The 15,732-nt window shown below is 43.0% G+C and overlaps 1 protein-coding gene across 3 annotated transcripts; it reads left to right on the top strand.

Moving 5' to 3' along the window:
* The first annotated feature begins 1,990 nt into the window (after positions 1-1,990).
* On the top strand, positions 1,991-12,367 carry GPR132 (G protein-coupled receptor 132). Of its 3 annotated transcripts, none has more exons than XM_042047861.1 (3): positions 1,991-2,079; positions 2,199-2,457; positions 11,263-12,367. In XM_042047861.1, exon 3 carries the CDS (start codon positions 11,287-11,289, stop codon positions 12,313-12,315), a length of 1,029 nt encoding a protein of 342 aa, XP_041903795.1. In that variant the 5' UTR covers positions 1,991-2,079; positions 2,199-2,457; positions 11,263-11,286; the 3' UTR covers positions 12,316-12,367. The 3 variants fall into 3 exon arrangements, with proteins under 3 accessions (XP_041903795.1, XP_041903793.1, XP_041903794.1); XM_042047859.1 differs by having other exon boundaries at positions 2,199-9,645; XM_042047860.1 differs by having other exon boundaries at positions 2,002-9,645.
* Positions 12,368-15,732: the final 3,365 nt, after the last annotated feature.

The following is a 15,732-nucleotide window of genomic DNA, read 5'->3' as shown; positions in this document are numbered from 1 at the left end:
CACTGGTCAGTCGGGCACAGCAATTGCTCCATCACAGTGCTGTGAAAATCCTGTGAAAAAATTCTGTGTTATGCAGAACTGAGTTAAAACAAGGCTGGACCCTTTCCTCTCATATTCTATGGGCAGTCACTGTACCCCAGCAGTAAAATGATGAAGAGTGCATAGAAGACATCTCATATGCAGCTTAACTTCTTTAAAGACAACTAGCTAAATAGCACCCAGAAATTAAATGGTAGAAAGAAATATTCTCAAAATGCCGAATCTAAACTCACTGAGGTGAAAAGAAACATTTCCACTTACTTCAATTGGATCTGGCCAGAGAGTTTCTGCTCTCTGTTTTAAATGGTTCTTCATCTGATCTTTTTTCACTGCCTAGGTAAGACACCAGAACAATACAGCTCAGGCCAAACTTTATATTGCTGTACTGCTTGCATTATCTCTCCTGAAAACAGAGTAAACTTACTTGAAACGTTTGGTTTGGTTTTGTTGCCCACAGAAGGTCTAGCTCTGTGTTCATCTCCAGTCACAGAAGATCTTGTCAAAAGTTCTTGAAAGCATCTTCCAACGTGAAATATTGGATCAGTCTTCATCTTGTAGGAAAATGGTTGTGGGTGATGTCAGTTGGGGCTGCACTACTGAGAGAAGCACGAAGAAGATAAATAGTAATATTTTTCAAGTCTGACTGGAAGATCAAGGGCCAGAGATGTGTCACCTTTCATTTCTCTACGGAGGACTATGCAATTTTCAGAGTTTCATCATAAAATCCAGCTGAAAGATGCAAATGTGTCTCTGACTATCCTAAACCCAGCATCAGGGAAAGAATAATCAGGCAGGTATTTGACCCCACAGCTGATTGCAGCCAAATGGGATGTGTGAACTGGTACATTACAAATACCACAGAGGACCCCACTGGTCTCTGTGAAAACTCCGGTTTCTCAGGTCTAAGAGCACTCTGCTCTTTTCTATTCCACAGCTCTGAATGAAGAATGGTCATCTACAAAGAGAAAACAGCTCTAGTCATCTCAGAAACATTATTCCTTCATTCTTTGTGTTTTCCTTTGGGTTTTATTTCTACACTGAGAAGGAACAAGATGCAATCATGTGTTTGAGGCAGTTCCAGCACTATGTCCAGTCAGGCTGAGCTGGTACAGACAGAAATTTTACCTATTCTCCTCCACAGATGGAAACCAGCTTCAGCCTCTTCCTTCCCAATTCCTCCTGGTTCCTGAGAATAAATTGCTCTTTTCAGAAAAGCCCATCCCCAGAAACTTTCTCCAGCAGAACAGAACTAAACTTTTTCACATCAGAATGAAAGTACATACCAAGCATTTCTTTAATTTTCAGAAGAAATGTTTCACTTTCAATACAGATACCAAAAGTGAATTCAGTTCTCTGCTTGCCTAAGGTTGCCTCCCAGATCCATTCTGTCCCACCTTAGCCCTCAGCAGCCTGCAAGCACTGACAGATCCTTGTGGGGCCCTGTAAGCACCTCACTGCAAGTGGAATTGGTAGAAGTTGATGGAGAAGTTACCTGAAAACTTTATAAATCTGGCTTTAACTGACTTTCACTGAGTGAAACACTGCATCTGCAAAACCACATGGAACGGGTCTCACAAACAAGGTCTAGTCTGGCAACACAACATCGGGATCTTCTTCCTCCTTCACATAAAGCCTGAACCAGGGCACTTGGTAAAGATCATATGCTCCTTCTTATCAATGCCCTTTGCTATTAACGAACTACTGCAACTGAATTCTTCTTCTTCTAGAAGGTGCTGAAATCACCGTCTAATCTTCTTTAGTATTCTCAGCCTTTTCTATCCCAACTGGCACCAGAATAGGCTCTTCCACCTATCACCACTCCCTTTATTGGGCTCTAATACTGCTTCCCATTTTTCAATACCGAGCCAATTCACACATACTCAGGTGAGTTCATGTGTCGCACCCAGAGTGGGAGTTACCTCCACTGCAGAAATACGGAATAAGCACCTCCCGCAGGCCCCCTGCTCCTGAGGAGCCACAGGGCTGGGGGCAGTTCATCGGTCCCTTGTCCATCCGGAGCACGTTTGCGCAGTGATTGAGGTGCGTGCCTAGAGCAGGAGCCCAAACAAGAGTCTGGCAGTCACAAAAGCAACCTCCCACCCCTGTACAAGCGACAGAATTTGTCAGCAAACACTTTTTTAAGGCTGCTTCTCCTCTAGGTGCTCTGCTGACGCTGAAAGCAGCCTCTGCTTCCTGTGCGTACCCCAACTAAAAGCGACTCACTTGAGGATGAAGGTGTGCCACCAGAGCTTCTTTTAGCTCACAGCATTTAGGGCTGCCCGCGGTATCGTCAGCTACTTCCTGCAGTTCTGTCAGAGCAGCCTCTGAGCGCGGCAAGAGCTGGAGCACTCCAACGCCTCCTCTGCAAAAACCAAGGGGGAAAAAAGGGGAAAAAAAAAAAAAAGAAAGAAAGAAAAGGTAAGTATTCCATCTCTGAGTCCAGGCATTGCTTCTATTTAGCAACATTTTCCTTTGTTCTGTTTTGAGCACTGTTTCTCCGTGCCGGGTGTTTGTGCTCAAGAGCTGCAGAATGTGCTGATGTTTCACCATAGTCTAAATCTCCTTGTGGTTGATAACGTTGCTGGGCCTCCATTAATTAATTGCAGTTGATGCAGTCCTTCCCACCTGTCTTCCTTACAAATTCCCTTCCCTTTCCTATAAAAAACATATTTCTCTTAGAAATCAACTTTAGTTCTAGTCAGGGATAGATGATTATTAGGATTGAAGGATTTTGGCAGAATAGAGGTTACTGTGAGGTTAGTTTTAGCTATTACTGCAGTGCATGAGGCATGAATAGAGAATTTTAATAGAAATATGAATGCTGGGTTTCTTTTGAGGAGAATTGCATCCAGCCTTTCCTCTCATCCTTACTCTGCTGGAAAAGCAAGGCAGGCATTTAATTTTTAAGTTTACCTGCTGGTCTATAGCGACTAATTGGATACACTACATTCCTTCTTTTTCTCCACCTTTTATTCATCAGCACTGCTGATCTCTGGCACTCAGGAATGTGGAGACTAACTGTAGTTAAAATTAACATTTCTTTTTTGGTCAAATATTTTCGGAGTTGACTACTTTGCCAATGACCAAAGAGGATCTGGATTTATTTTAAACCTGTCCTTCTCATAATCCCATTCAGATCTGCTGCTGCCTCTAAACCAGCAGCTCTTTAACTTCCAGTAATTTCATTGTGGGGAACAGGGGTGTATGGGGGAAAAAAAAACCCAAAACAGAACAAAACACTTATTCTGCACCTTAGTACGTAATGGGCAAGACTGATTTTCTTCTGACATGTTTTCCAAAGTTCTGTACACAGGACAATATATTTAAAGAAGTCTCAGAGTTTGAATTGGGCACCCCCTCTGTTCAGATTTTTGCCTGAAAGTGCAGACAGCTCTTTCAGGTTCAGCATTTCCCAAGCCTCCTGGGGAGACCTTGATCTTACAGCCTCACCGTGATCACACAAGTAGCGCTACACTTTGGGAAATATCTACTAACTGGGTAGTAGACCCTAAGTGTCCCAAAAAGAATGAGATGCTCATTGTGGTAAATGTATAAAGACTCAGAAAAGATCAGAGATGAGGATTCAGACAAAACAACACAGATTTAGCAGAAGTGAGTGGGCTTACAGGGACATCAGAGATGTGTGTACATGCAAAGGGGAATCTTTGAGCGTCAGTTTTTGATGGTATCACTAAAGTGCTAAGGGGGAAGCCCTGCTGCTGGTATGGGAGTAGGTAGCTACAGGAGGTGACCCAGATGTGAAAAGGGAAAATGGGAGTTCTCCAGTTAGTCGAGAGCAAATCATAGGATGAAAAGGAAAAAGAAATTGTGTTTCATGGTAAATGGAGAAGGAGGAAATATTTGTGTCTAAGTTCAGAGCACTGTTAAATACCATTTGTAGGCATTCTGTTAAGAATAGGATTGTTTCAATAAAGGTGGCACTGTGGTTTTCACAAGGCTTTACAAATCCTGCTTGCTGAGATACATCTACTTTAGACAAAAGCAACAGTTTTGAGATGAAACTAGCTAGACTTGTAAGTAACAACCATTGCCAGTGAGCTCGAGTCTGACAGGTCACGAAATTACTTTGGGCACCTCTTTGCTCTGTTTTTCCCCAGCAACATCTTTAGTACTGATGATACCATCAGTGCAGCTCCCACGTCACAGCAGTTTCTGTACAGACCCGCAAGGGCAGTGCCAAGACCCCCATTAGGGAGAGTCCATCTGCTGTCACAAGGTCAAAACTCAACACTATCTTTGCATTTTTCTACTCCTGGCAAAAAGAAACCATCCTATCTTTGCAGCAGAGTTAACCCATGCTGTGACTGGGGGAGTTCAGAGGGATGAAAGAGACAAACACATTGTGGGGATGCAGAAGGAGCCTGTGATCCCTGTGACTGTAATGACTGCAGTGAAGGTGTCAGTGCAGGAAGAGGGGAGGCTTGTGAATTTGGGAGTTTGATCAGATGTGTTTGGTCATGAACAAATATAATCTGCGTCACTGCCTGGTGGCATTGGACACTTGCCTCTGATCCAGCATCCTCTGACTTCCAGGAGCTTGAGCAACAGAATTTGTATGATTTACCATTTGTGAATCTCCTGGGATGGCAGTGGTTTGAAAACCTCTGCCTTGAGACAGAGGGAGGAAAAGCAGCACCAGGATGGTGAAAGGCAGGAATGAACCGTGGCAGTACAGAGACCACAGACAGGGAAAGACAGACCCAGGTGATGACAGGCTGCAGGAGGTGACCAGGTCAGCAACAAAGGACAGAGCCTGGGCAGGACTCAGCACTGACAGGCCAACAGCACACAGGACCACACTGTGGTCAGACACAACCCTTGACCATTAATTAAAACAAACCAAGACATGGGAAACAAGCAGAGCCATTGGCCAGCCACCATCCACAGCCAACTTTAAATAAGCAAAGCCACTTACCACAAGGTAGGATAACTGAATGGTCATTAAAACTCACATCAACTCTGCTACAACACTGCCCTGTTCTTGTGTGGCAGCAACAGAGGCCCCATAGGAGCACAGAGGGGCCAGCTAAGGGATGCCACAAGCCACAGGCCTGGCCATGCCACTCCCAGGCTGACCATCTTGCCTGCCCTGGAGGTGATGAGATCCCACCTTCACAGGTCTGCAAACGATGCTCCTCCTAGCACGAACAAGTCTTTCTCTTGGCCACAGGATGTCTGTGGTTGTCCTCTGCTTGCTCAGGACTTGAAGACCTTTCTTACTGCCTTGCATTGGTCCAGCTGTCACATGTGGCCACATGCTGGTGTTCACTGAAGGGTGAGATGTATGAACTCAGTCCAGAAATCTCCAGCAACTCCAGCTGAACAGTTGCCACCCCAGAGATGATTTTGAGCCATCACAGTAGTTTGAGTGGGACATGGCTCTAGACTGGGCCTTTCTGTGGCTCTTAGTGTGTTTCTAACTGCCGGTGCCAAAGGTTTGGCAGGAGTCTCCTGTTTGAAGGCCTGGAGGCCAAGAATAAGGAGGAAGATAACTACAAGTAGCTGCTGGGGAAATCCTAAAATCCAAAGGATAACAGAGCACCCCTTTCTAAGGGATACACCCATGCATTTAGACATAGGTCTTGGTGTTTCTTTGTTCATCTGTTTGAAGTCAGATTTTCTTTAAGCCTGGCAGTGAGACATATTCATCTCTAACAGTGTGCCAGCATAGCCAGACCTTCTCACCTTATTAAAACAGCCTGTTCCCCGATATCCCAGCCTGTTCTCCAATATCCCAGCTTGCTCTTTTGGGAATCCAGCACAGTATCCATCCACTTGTTAGCCCCTAGTGCCAAACTGCTGGCACTTGGCTGTGCTTCAACCAGCATCCATGAGCACCCTGATGCAGGAGAGAGGAATGGGAGTCACACCTCTCATCTTCTTCTAAAACTTTGTAGTTCCAGCATAAGCCAATAAGAAAGTTTGGTCAGCTGGGTTTTCAAATGAGCCATTTCTTTAACAGAAGCCAGATACAATTACCCCCCTCCGCGCTGCCAAGGCCACCAATTTAGCTGCAACAGCTTTAGGAAGTCATTGAGCCCAAGTGCCTGATGGTTTCAGGTGTGAAGAAGAGGGTGTGAAGCAGAACCACTCTCAGCCGCTCACTTTCACTGCTGCTGCTCCAACACCTACACTTTCCTCAGCATGTTCACTTGACAGTTTAGCCTCAAATCTATGACAGCTTTTCTGGGCTTCCTGATGCTTCTCCTGGCCATGGAGCCATTCCTCTGGCTCTGGGATCTTTTCCATGCAAGCTGGTAGGTACCAGGGAGTAAATCTGCCCTGCAACAGCTGCACTCTGGTGCTCTCAGGGACAACTGAGAAACTTTTGCTAGGTCTAAAGTCCCAAAATCATGCCTCACAGCCTTTGAATCATGAGACTGGAGAAAAAAGTCCCCTGTTACGGGTGGATTTTGGGGTCTGTTTTTCACCTGTGAACTTCCCCTACCTACATTTAAGTAGTTTTACCCACTTTTATACATGTTGAATAACGTGGTCTTAAACCCAGTATGAGGCTCTTTTATCAACATATTTCTCTCCCACCCACCAGACATTCTTCTCTCCTGAGCAGTCCCTCTCCAAGTAGTGTAATACGGCACTAAGGCACCCAGATCAGGGAAGGATCACATTCTTAAACTGGGGCCTTTGTCAAACCTGAATTATGACAGTTCCCCTTAGTAATACCACAGCTGCTGATTTTAGCAAACTGGCACATTTAGTACTACTGTGGGATTTCTAGATTGTGGAAAGGGGGAAGGGGATGTGTGGATTCATGTAAGAACCTGCACATAGGTATTTAAAAATCTACAGTCATTGAGAGTTCACATCTATGAACAGTGTTATCATGAGGTAAATCAAGTATCTTTCCCTCATCAGGAAAGATTGCTGAGCTCCTCCCCTCCTGAAAAGCAGTTGATTAATAACTTCTGTCTTCTACCAAATATCATCTTTATTTTAATATCTTTATAAGACTGCTTATATCTGCATTATATCTCATATCTGCACTATTGAATTAAATATTAAGGCTGTATAACTAATCCCAAGGTCTTGCTGCTTTCAGCCTACATATGCCCCATAATTTGTTTTAACCAGCACTAGTCAAGAGAGGGGTTACCTGCTTCACCAGTGGAAGGATGATATTTTAGGATAGAGTTGTGCTCAGGCTGGATTCCCAGGATAGCTTTAAAACACTTTTTTTCTAAACAGAGTTTTGAAACTATATAGTGTCAAAATTATATATTCATATATTATATTCAACTTTGAAATGATGTTGCTTGAAAATACATAGGTTTATGTTCAAATTTCCAATTGTACAGCTTCAAATCCCGCTATGTTGTGTGTGTCAGTAAAAATGATCGGTCTGATGGGTAACCAAGTGGAGCCATGGCTGTTTCTCCTTTTTATGCTGAGATATGCTTATAGGAGTGACTTCCTCTACTAATTTGTTTATTAATAATGGAAAAAAAAATAAAGCAGTTCACTGACTTGCTGGGCAAATGGGCCATGATCTCTTTCTATTCAAAGACACCATAAACCTTTTTCCTACTTTCAAGAACAGCAGAGCAAATAATCCACAGCAATTTCTCACCTTCAAGTTAAGAGACACAAAAGTTTATTAGTTGATCTTTTACAGGCAGGTAGTGTAAGTTCTGCATGGGAAGGTGAAGCCCAGGTTCAGACGTTGGAGGAGTGACATTGCTGGTGACGAGCATTGTAGGTGGCGTAAATGTCACATCTGGGAAGTGATGTGTTTCAATATTAGATTTGAGTGTCCAACTGACATCCTGCTGGCACCCTTGTGTCAAATACTTCCAGCACTACGTTCTACTGCAGAAAGCACACAAAATCCCTCAGGAGAAACTTGTATCCTCTTTCACTGAAAGCTGATTTATGCTTTAAGACATGCAGGTTGTTTTCCTCTACAGATATTGGAGACAGGAAGAAAAGTGTGAAGGGAAAGTTTGTTTAATTTTAACCATCACAGAAGTTATTTTAAATTGTTCCTAATATCCACATAAATGCCTCAAAACTTTCGGCTTTAACAATAAACCCTGGCAGAGATGGATGATGAGAAAAATATTAGAAAATAAAAAATATATTAATTAATGTGCTTTTCTCTTGTAATTGTACTCATGGATTTTACTGTGTCCTTTTTTTTTTTTTCTGCCCCTGTGTATCTCAGATGAGTTAATGCAAAGATTTTCAACCAGTCTCTGTCCAACTATTGTGCTTTTTTGACTTACCCTTGTCTTCCTTGTAGCCATATCTGTAATTTTCTTTTTTTATTTTTTTCTAATAGGGGTTATTTTTATCACTTCAACTTCTCCTTTGGAAATTTAAACAGTTTCACATGAGTAGTTCATACACAAATAGCAAAAAAAAGGCAAAGTAAAGCCTTTTGCTTTCCTGCTTGTTTTCACTTCCCTTTTTCTTACACTTCAGTGTTACTGAAAAGACTTTTCTTGAGAAAAGATTAATTAAACAGGCCCAAATGAGCAGCAGGAGCCACTGCATTTTAGGAGTAAGAAACGTAATTATCTATTTGTCTAACAGTGTGGACACAACATAACATTAGAAATGGAAGAGTGTAAATACAGAGCAGGCATGCAGCAAATTCTTAGCAGATTACCCCATCTTCCAGTGATTTGTGTTCAGGTGCTTCCTGAGCCAGAAGTGATGTCTCTGTCCTGGAAGATGAGATGTTTTGCACATCCTGAAGGTGAGAAACATGCACATGATAACTGCGGTTTTTCTCATGAAGTGACTCTCACACAGAAAGAAGCCTCAGACTGCTGACAAAAATACATTCAGCTGTTGATGCAAAACTCAGCCAGTCCCTGCTGTAACACCTCGTTATGGTTGGTGAGACCCAGCATATCAGGATAGGCCACAGAAAAGTGAAAACAGCTACTTTGGAGGGGCTTTGCTCAACTGAAAGATACAGGGCAGCAAAGATAACTCATTGGAACAGTTTGTATCTCACAAATGCATTCTTGGATATTGCTCATCCTTGTCATCATCGCTATGTTTGACCTTTCATAAATGCTTGAAAATTGCTGGTTGTGATAAATCTCTTCAGTTCTGGTGTTCAAACCAAAACTGATCATCACAAATATTAATAGAAAATAGTGTATAGGTTTTTTTCAGTTGTGTAATTATTACTGTTTTTCATTTGAATTAATATTTGAGATGCAAGTTAGCCTCAACATCCCAGAGGAAGACAGAAGTAGGAATCTTCTGGGCTGAGCCAAGCATCAAACCATTAAACTCTAAAGGTCTGAGAAGAAGATATAAATGTGCTTTCAATTGAAGAGGGGTGTAGAGGCACAGAGAATTTGACTTTAGTCACAGGGTGGATTGTGGTGTTACTTCCTACTCCTTAAGGGTGTGTCAACACAAGGGGCTATGTCACCAGGAGAAATTTAATAAAATGCTGAGTGCTGCTTTATGATCTTCATTTGAGGGGGAAACCCCTCTGCAGACCTGGAGAACTGAGTGAAGGCAAGTGAAGCTCCAAACTGGGGGTGGATGCAGTGGCCAGTGGAAGAATACTCTTCCCTGGACAGGGCTGAGAGCCTGGAGAAGGTGAGGAGTACAGCAAATGGTGGCCTCCTCTCCTCCCTGATATGGGGCTGGCACTTAGAGCATCCTGACTGGGTAGGATACAAGCTCCCAAGCTGGCAGGCCAAAGCTTCAGGACAGTCCTTCAGCATCTGCTTTTTCTCTAGAGTGTAAATCCACACCGGTGGCTGCAGTTTGTCAGCTGGGGCATCATGCTTGGCAGCTGATAGCCATTTAAGGGTGAAGGTCTCTTTGGCTCAGCCCCAGCCCTGTGGCTTAGTCCATATGCTAAACACCAAGGAAAAATGCCTGCCCCAGGCAGGTAGCTTAGAAAGCCACAGACATCTCCTTCCTGAGGTTCCCTCCTGGATGCCGAGCATGGGAGGGAGACTTGGAGCCAAAGTGGGAGGGGAGGAGTCAAGACAAACTTTGGGAGCCATGTGTTGACAGAACTCTTCTACCACTTCCTGCCCTGCACCATCACTGACTGCTCTGGGGGAAGCTGTACAGAAAGGAGAATATTCAGACAAGCACAGGATCAAGAGAAGTGTGCAAAGCCAGGAGGAGGGGGGGAGAGAGCACCCTCAACCACTCCTGAAGGTGTTTTTATTGAGGTGTGTGGGGTAGACAAGCTGATGAGTAACTGAGGTGGTGTGTGACTTGTGCCATGTCCCTTCCCTGGCTGTCACCATCTGCCTGACTATGGTCTGTATTCACCTGTTGTGCTTTACCATAGAAGGGGACATCTCCAAGACCCTCTGTGGTGTGCAGGTGTACAGCAGCTCTCACATTGGTCAGGCATGCCTGAGTCAAGGACAAGCTGTTGTATGTCAGCTAACAGACGAGGTCTGGGCAGAGAACCACTGCTGACCCTGAAATCAAGCACCCTTTTTATCCCCTCTACACAATAGTTAGGTAGGCAGCCCAGAAAAGACCTCTCCTCCTCTGCCAAAGGTGACAGATGCTCAGAGGCAGCAAAAAACTCTTCACCACCAGCCCTTTTTGCAACCACTGTGTTTGTAAGTTAACACCAGCTCAACCACCCTCTGGGTTAAGAACCTTTTTCTAATATCCAACCTAAACTTCCCCTGACACCACTTCAGGCCATTCCCTCGGGTCCTGTTACTGGTCTAAGTACTGTGCCATCTTCTCCACACAGCAGTGAGGATTCTCTTCTCCAGTCATTCTTAAGAGGGGACAATACTGAATCCAGCTTTTTTTTCAAATACATCTAAGCTGCCCTACAGCTTCATATTCATCTACCTTACTTTTGTAGGCTGATCCCTGCGTGCGATTTTGGGTGCAGGTGATACATGGCATGAGGAACGATGGGGGTTTTAGTATTTACAGTGTGATTTTAGAATGGGAACTGACAGAAAGTAGATGGATGATTTTATGTCCAGGGACAAAACTTCTAATCCCCCTTAAGAGAGCTTCCACATACCCCCCAGACTCCAGTCCAACTCTCAGAGGTGGAGGGATGTGACCCTTTCTTTCTCAGTTCCTGCCTGAGGAGGCACCTTTCAAACATCCCCCATCCCATTTGCTCCACTAGCATGTCAAGCTGGCACCTACGACACATTACTGACACATTTTTAAGTGATGCAATGCTAACTTTCCACCTTGTCTTCTGTTTCTCAGGAAACAGCAGCTGGAAAAAGAATAATGGAAGATTGTCTAAACAAAAGTTGTAATTCCACTTGCCCAGGATTTCCCTACAAAGACAGCCAGACACTTCTGGTTGCTGTTTACAGCATTGTTTTTGGTATAGGCTTTCCAGCAAATTGTTTAACTTCTCTGCTTACATTTGTACAAATCCAAAGGAATAAAGTAGTTGCCATCTACATTTTCAGTTTATCATTGTGTGAGCTGATGTATTTAAGTACCTTGCCTTTGTGGATTATCTATGTGCAAAATGGGCACAACTGGACCATGGGTGACACTGCTTGCAAAATAACAGGATTCATCTTTTTCTGCAATATCTACATCAGCATTCTGCTTTTGTGCTGCATCTCTGTCGATCGCTACATGGCACTGGTGTATTCTCTGGAATCGAGGGGGAGAAGAGGACAGAAAATGGCCATCATAATAGTCTGTTTTCTCTTTACTGCGGTTGCAGTAATCCACACCCCAGTATTTACCACAGAAGCTGTAAAGCAAAATTGTACAAATGTGATAACCTGCTTTGAGACAGTGCCCCTTAACATATCATTGGCTTCTTTCAGCTTTGCGAGATTCCTATTTGGATTTGCCATACCCTTCACAATCCTCATTTTTACAAACTTCAGAATCTTCCAAACTACAAAAAGAAGCATCAGCTTGACTTGTCGCCAGAAAGCGAAAGTGAAGTATGTGGCTATTGCCATTATTGTTATTTTCTTGGTCTGCTTTGCTCCATATCATGTGGTGCTCATAATAAGAGCCATATACTTTATGTTTCATCAGGACTGCCCATGTCCATTTGAAAAGGAGATATATTCAATTTTTACAGTGTTTCTGTGTTTATGCACTGCAAATGGTGCTGCCGATCCAATCATCTACGTGCTGGTCAGTGAAAATGTCAGAGAAGACTGTTATAGGAGCCTGAGAAGATGGAGATTGAACTCATCCAAGCTAAGTTCATCCACTACTCACAATACTGACAGCAGAAAATCGGAAATGCCAAAAGAATCAGAGGAGGGGACCAAAGAATAGGAAACAAAGAAATAACAGATTCATCCAAGGCCTGTACTAGTGGCAGAGACCAGGAAAGTGGCAGCTAGCTTGTAGCCACTGGAACAAATAAGAAGTTCCCAATGCCAGCTGCAGGACACAAGTCTTTACACGCTGACATTATTTTGCATGTCCTGCATGGGCCAGCAACTCCTTGAGGACTCTATATGGGAGCAATAATTCACATTTTTGTTTGCCTCCTACAACAAACTTTGCCTACCAGTTATCATTGGTGAAAACACTGCTTTGCTAAGGATATGTGGAATAAACCAAGTAATTTACTTTTACTCAAATTAGGATCTTAAAAGCTTATTTTTTGACTGACTTTTTTTCTCATATGAAATAAAACCAGTTTTATCTTCTGAGCAAAATTTTAAAAAAGCACTGCTGAGGAGAACAATGTATTCTTCTTATGGTTGAAATTTTTGCTTCTTTAGGAGGTACATGTTCAGATTCTCACACATGTGCTCTGCTGTTAACGTTTGTGGTTAACCAGTGGAAAATATTAAAAATGAGTAAGTCTTTCAGCAAGAACCTTGAACATTTTCCTCGTACTTCAGTATATGGCTTCAGCTACGTCACGCGTTCCAGGAGAATTAGAGGGCAAAACAATGGCCTGATAACACAGACCAACAGTACTGCTGCTGCAGTAGTCAAGATCCTGCACTGCCCTGAAATTCTTAAAACGTGCAATTCTAATGCTTGATAATTTACAATTAGTAAACTTTACTTGTTTGGCAGTCAGATCTAGAATGCAATGAAATATCTAGAAAATGTATACATTTCCAAGTGGAGTCGGGGACTGCTTTTATGCCATCTCCAAATGTTTGTTGAACTCGTGTTTCATTTCTGACTAAGCTAACCCTTCCCTTTTGTTATTGATCCCACTTCTACTGTGTAGGGGTCTGTAGAAGATGTGGGTAGGCTCATAGATGGTATGGAAGGTTGGAAGTCTGGAGAGCACAGTCCTTCCTCCACAGCTGGGGAACTCCCTCAGACATTTCATTGTTGCTGCTGCCACTTTTATTATGAATAACTTATGGATAGTAGTTCCTTGTGTCTTCGAACAAGAACTTAAAAATTATACACATCTGGCAATGTTTCTCTAAGCAACTTCTTCATGTTTTTTTGAGATTTAACAGACAGAATCAATTTGAGTATGAGCTTGTAGAGTGATTCACAGCATCATTCCATTTCATCTGTGGTGTTGTGTTTCTGTGACATGTTGAAATTGTTACTGACGTTGACATTTCTGTATTGAATTAATATTGACCAGTCCTAATGTAAATACAATACTTTTTAATATCTTAAAATTGCCATAGATATTTCTGTATATTATATTTTATTCTTATATATTCTTACACTTTTGGAAAGAACCATTATGCCAAAATTGTATATCCTCAATTTATTAGATTTATTACATACTTCATTTTTTAATTATTTAATGACTCCTCTGGTATTTATCTGTGAAATGGTTTTATCCTCAAAAGTAGTCCACATAATACTAAACAGAAGGTTGTCTCTCAGAAAAACATAAAATTCGGTTGTGGTGCTAATTAACAAGTTCTGGATTTCTATTTTTATATGCATCCAGAGATCAAATTCTCTAAGGTATCGAGGAAAGACCTTCAAAGTGCTGAGTATCTGTAACTTTGCTGAATATCAGTAACCTTCTGTTGCTAAAGAATTCCTCAGCAACAGAACACGGCTCATAACAGCCCCTGCCAGCCCGAGCACTGGTGACTCATCTCTGAAGATGCACATGCAAACTGCTCCAGCCTCAGGATTTTCATCGTCTGAATGCAAACTCTGATGAATAATAGCAGTGAATTTAGAAGAAACAAGAGGTACAGGCTTCTGAACTGATTGAAATAGATGCAAATTAGATACTGACCTCGATCAATTTAAACCTCTCTGATGTTTTTCCTCTGATAAAAAGTGAGTGTCGAGGGAGGGGATTGTCCCACTTTGCTCTGTGCTGATGCAGCCTCACCTCAAGTCTTGTGTGCAGTTTTAGGAGCCACAATATAAGAAAGACATTAAGCTATTAGAGAACAACCAAAGAGGGGCCATGAGGATGGTGAAAGCTCTGGAGGGGAAGCTGTGAGGAGTGTCTGAGGTCACTTGGTCTGTTCAGCCTGAAGACTGAGGGGAGACCTCATCATGGTTTACAGCTTCCTTATGGTGGGAGTCAAAGGGGCAGGCACTGGTCTCTTCTCTCTGGTGACAGTGACAGGACCTGAGGGAAAGTCCTGAAGCTAATTCAGAGGAGACTTAGGTTAGGTGTCAGAAAAAGATTCTTCACCCAGAGGGTGGTTGGGCACTGGAACAGGCACCCCAGGGAAGTGGTCACAGCACCACAGAGTTCAAGAAGCATTTGGACTCTCAGGCCCATGATGTGATTCTTGGCTGTCCTGTACAGAGTCAGGAGTTGGACTTGATGATCCTTGCAGGTCCCTTCCAACTCAGGATATTCTATGATTCTGTGAACCAGCACTGGAGCCCAGTGCCATAGATGCAGGGGACAGGAATTGTCAGGGTCTCATGCAACAGCTGCAATTCTGCCTTACTGAAGTTGCATGCTGTTCTAAATCACTATATCATTATCCATCTTCTCTTAATGAAAATCCCTGGAGTTTATTTGTTCAGACGTATTCTCAACTAAAAGCTTTAGAAGTAACAAAGACTTCTAAAGACAAAGACTTCTGTGCAGCCTGATCTGACTTAAAAATTTACCTAGATAATCTCCAGAGCTGCTTTCCAAACTAAAATATTCTGTGATAGATTACTGAAGGGGTTAGGGGCCTTGTACCAACCAATGTATCCACATGGGAAAACTGTGAATTCTGACTTCTTTGGATAAAAAGAAAAGCAGCTTTATGGCTGAGTGAAGGCACCAAGAAACATTCCACGCTGTTAAAATATCCCATCAGATAAAGTGACTGTTTCTTATTTGATAATTCAAGCATGCGATCTATTTTATCAGACAGTATCTGACTGTGCCACTCAGGCAAAGGAAAGGTCTCAGCACTGGCACATGTGAGATACCCAGCAAAGGGCAATTCTCAGTTCAGAGTAGATCTGAGGGGTGGAATGATTGTGTGGGTTTTTCCACCCGTTCCTCCTACAGAGACACCACCAGTGACCCACAGGGACTGCTTCATGCTGTGAAGAAAGGTTCACCTGCTACATCAGATCTGCAATTCTCAACATAGTCATTTGGACCTGGCTCCCAACTTCCCCAACTCAGCTCAAGCTATAAGACAAGTTAGAGAGTATAACCTAGGCTGTGCCTCCCAATTTGGTCTTTAGATGGCCAGGTCTCCACACATAAGGCCCAGAGCAGGCAAGCTGCTCACCAGTGTGAGGGGGTGGGATTAGAAAATTTCACTCTTTTAT

The sequence above is a fragment of the Corvus kubaryi genome, unplaced genomic scaffold, assembly GCF_017639235.1.
Source record: "Corvus kubaryi isolate FWS band 111438036 unplaced genomic scaffold, C.kubaryi_AGA036_p1.0 66, whole genome shotgun sequence".
In the NCBI taxonomy this organism is placed as follows: domain Eukaryota; kingdom Metazoa; phylum Chordata; class Aves; order Passeriformes; family Corvidae; genus Corvus; species Corvus kubaryi.
Note: the sequence above shows the minus strand (reverse complement) of the source record. Positions and strands in the feature narration are given on the sequence as shown.

What these genes read in the sequence shown, in the direction of transcription:
- GPR132 (XM_042047859.1), top strand. Translation starts at nt 9,589, where the DNA reads ATGCAGTGGCCAGTGGAAGAATACTCTTCCCTGGACAGGGCTGAGAGC. An exon ending in GGGCTGAGAGCCTGGAGAAG is followed by an intron (nt 9,646 to 11,262) that starts GTGAGGAGTACA and finishes TCTGTTTCTCAG; the next exon opens with GAAACAGCAGCTGGAAAAAG.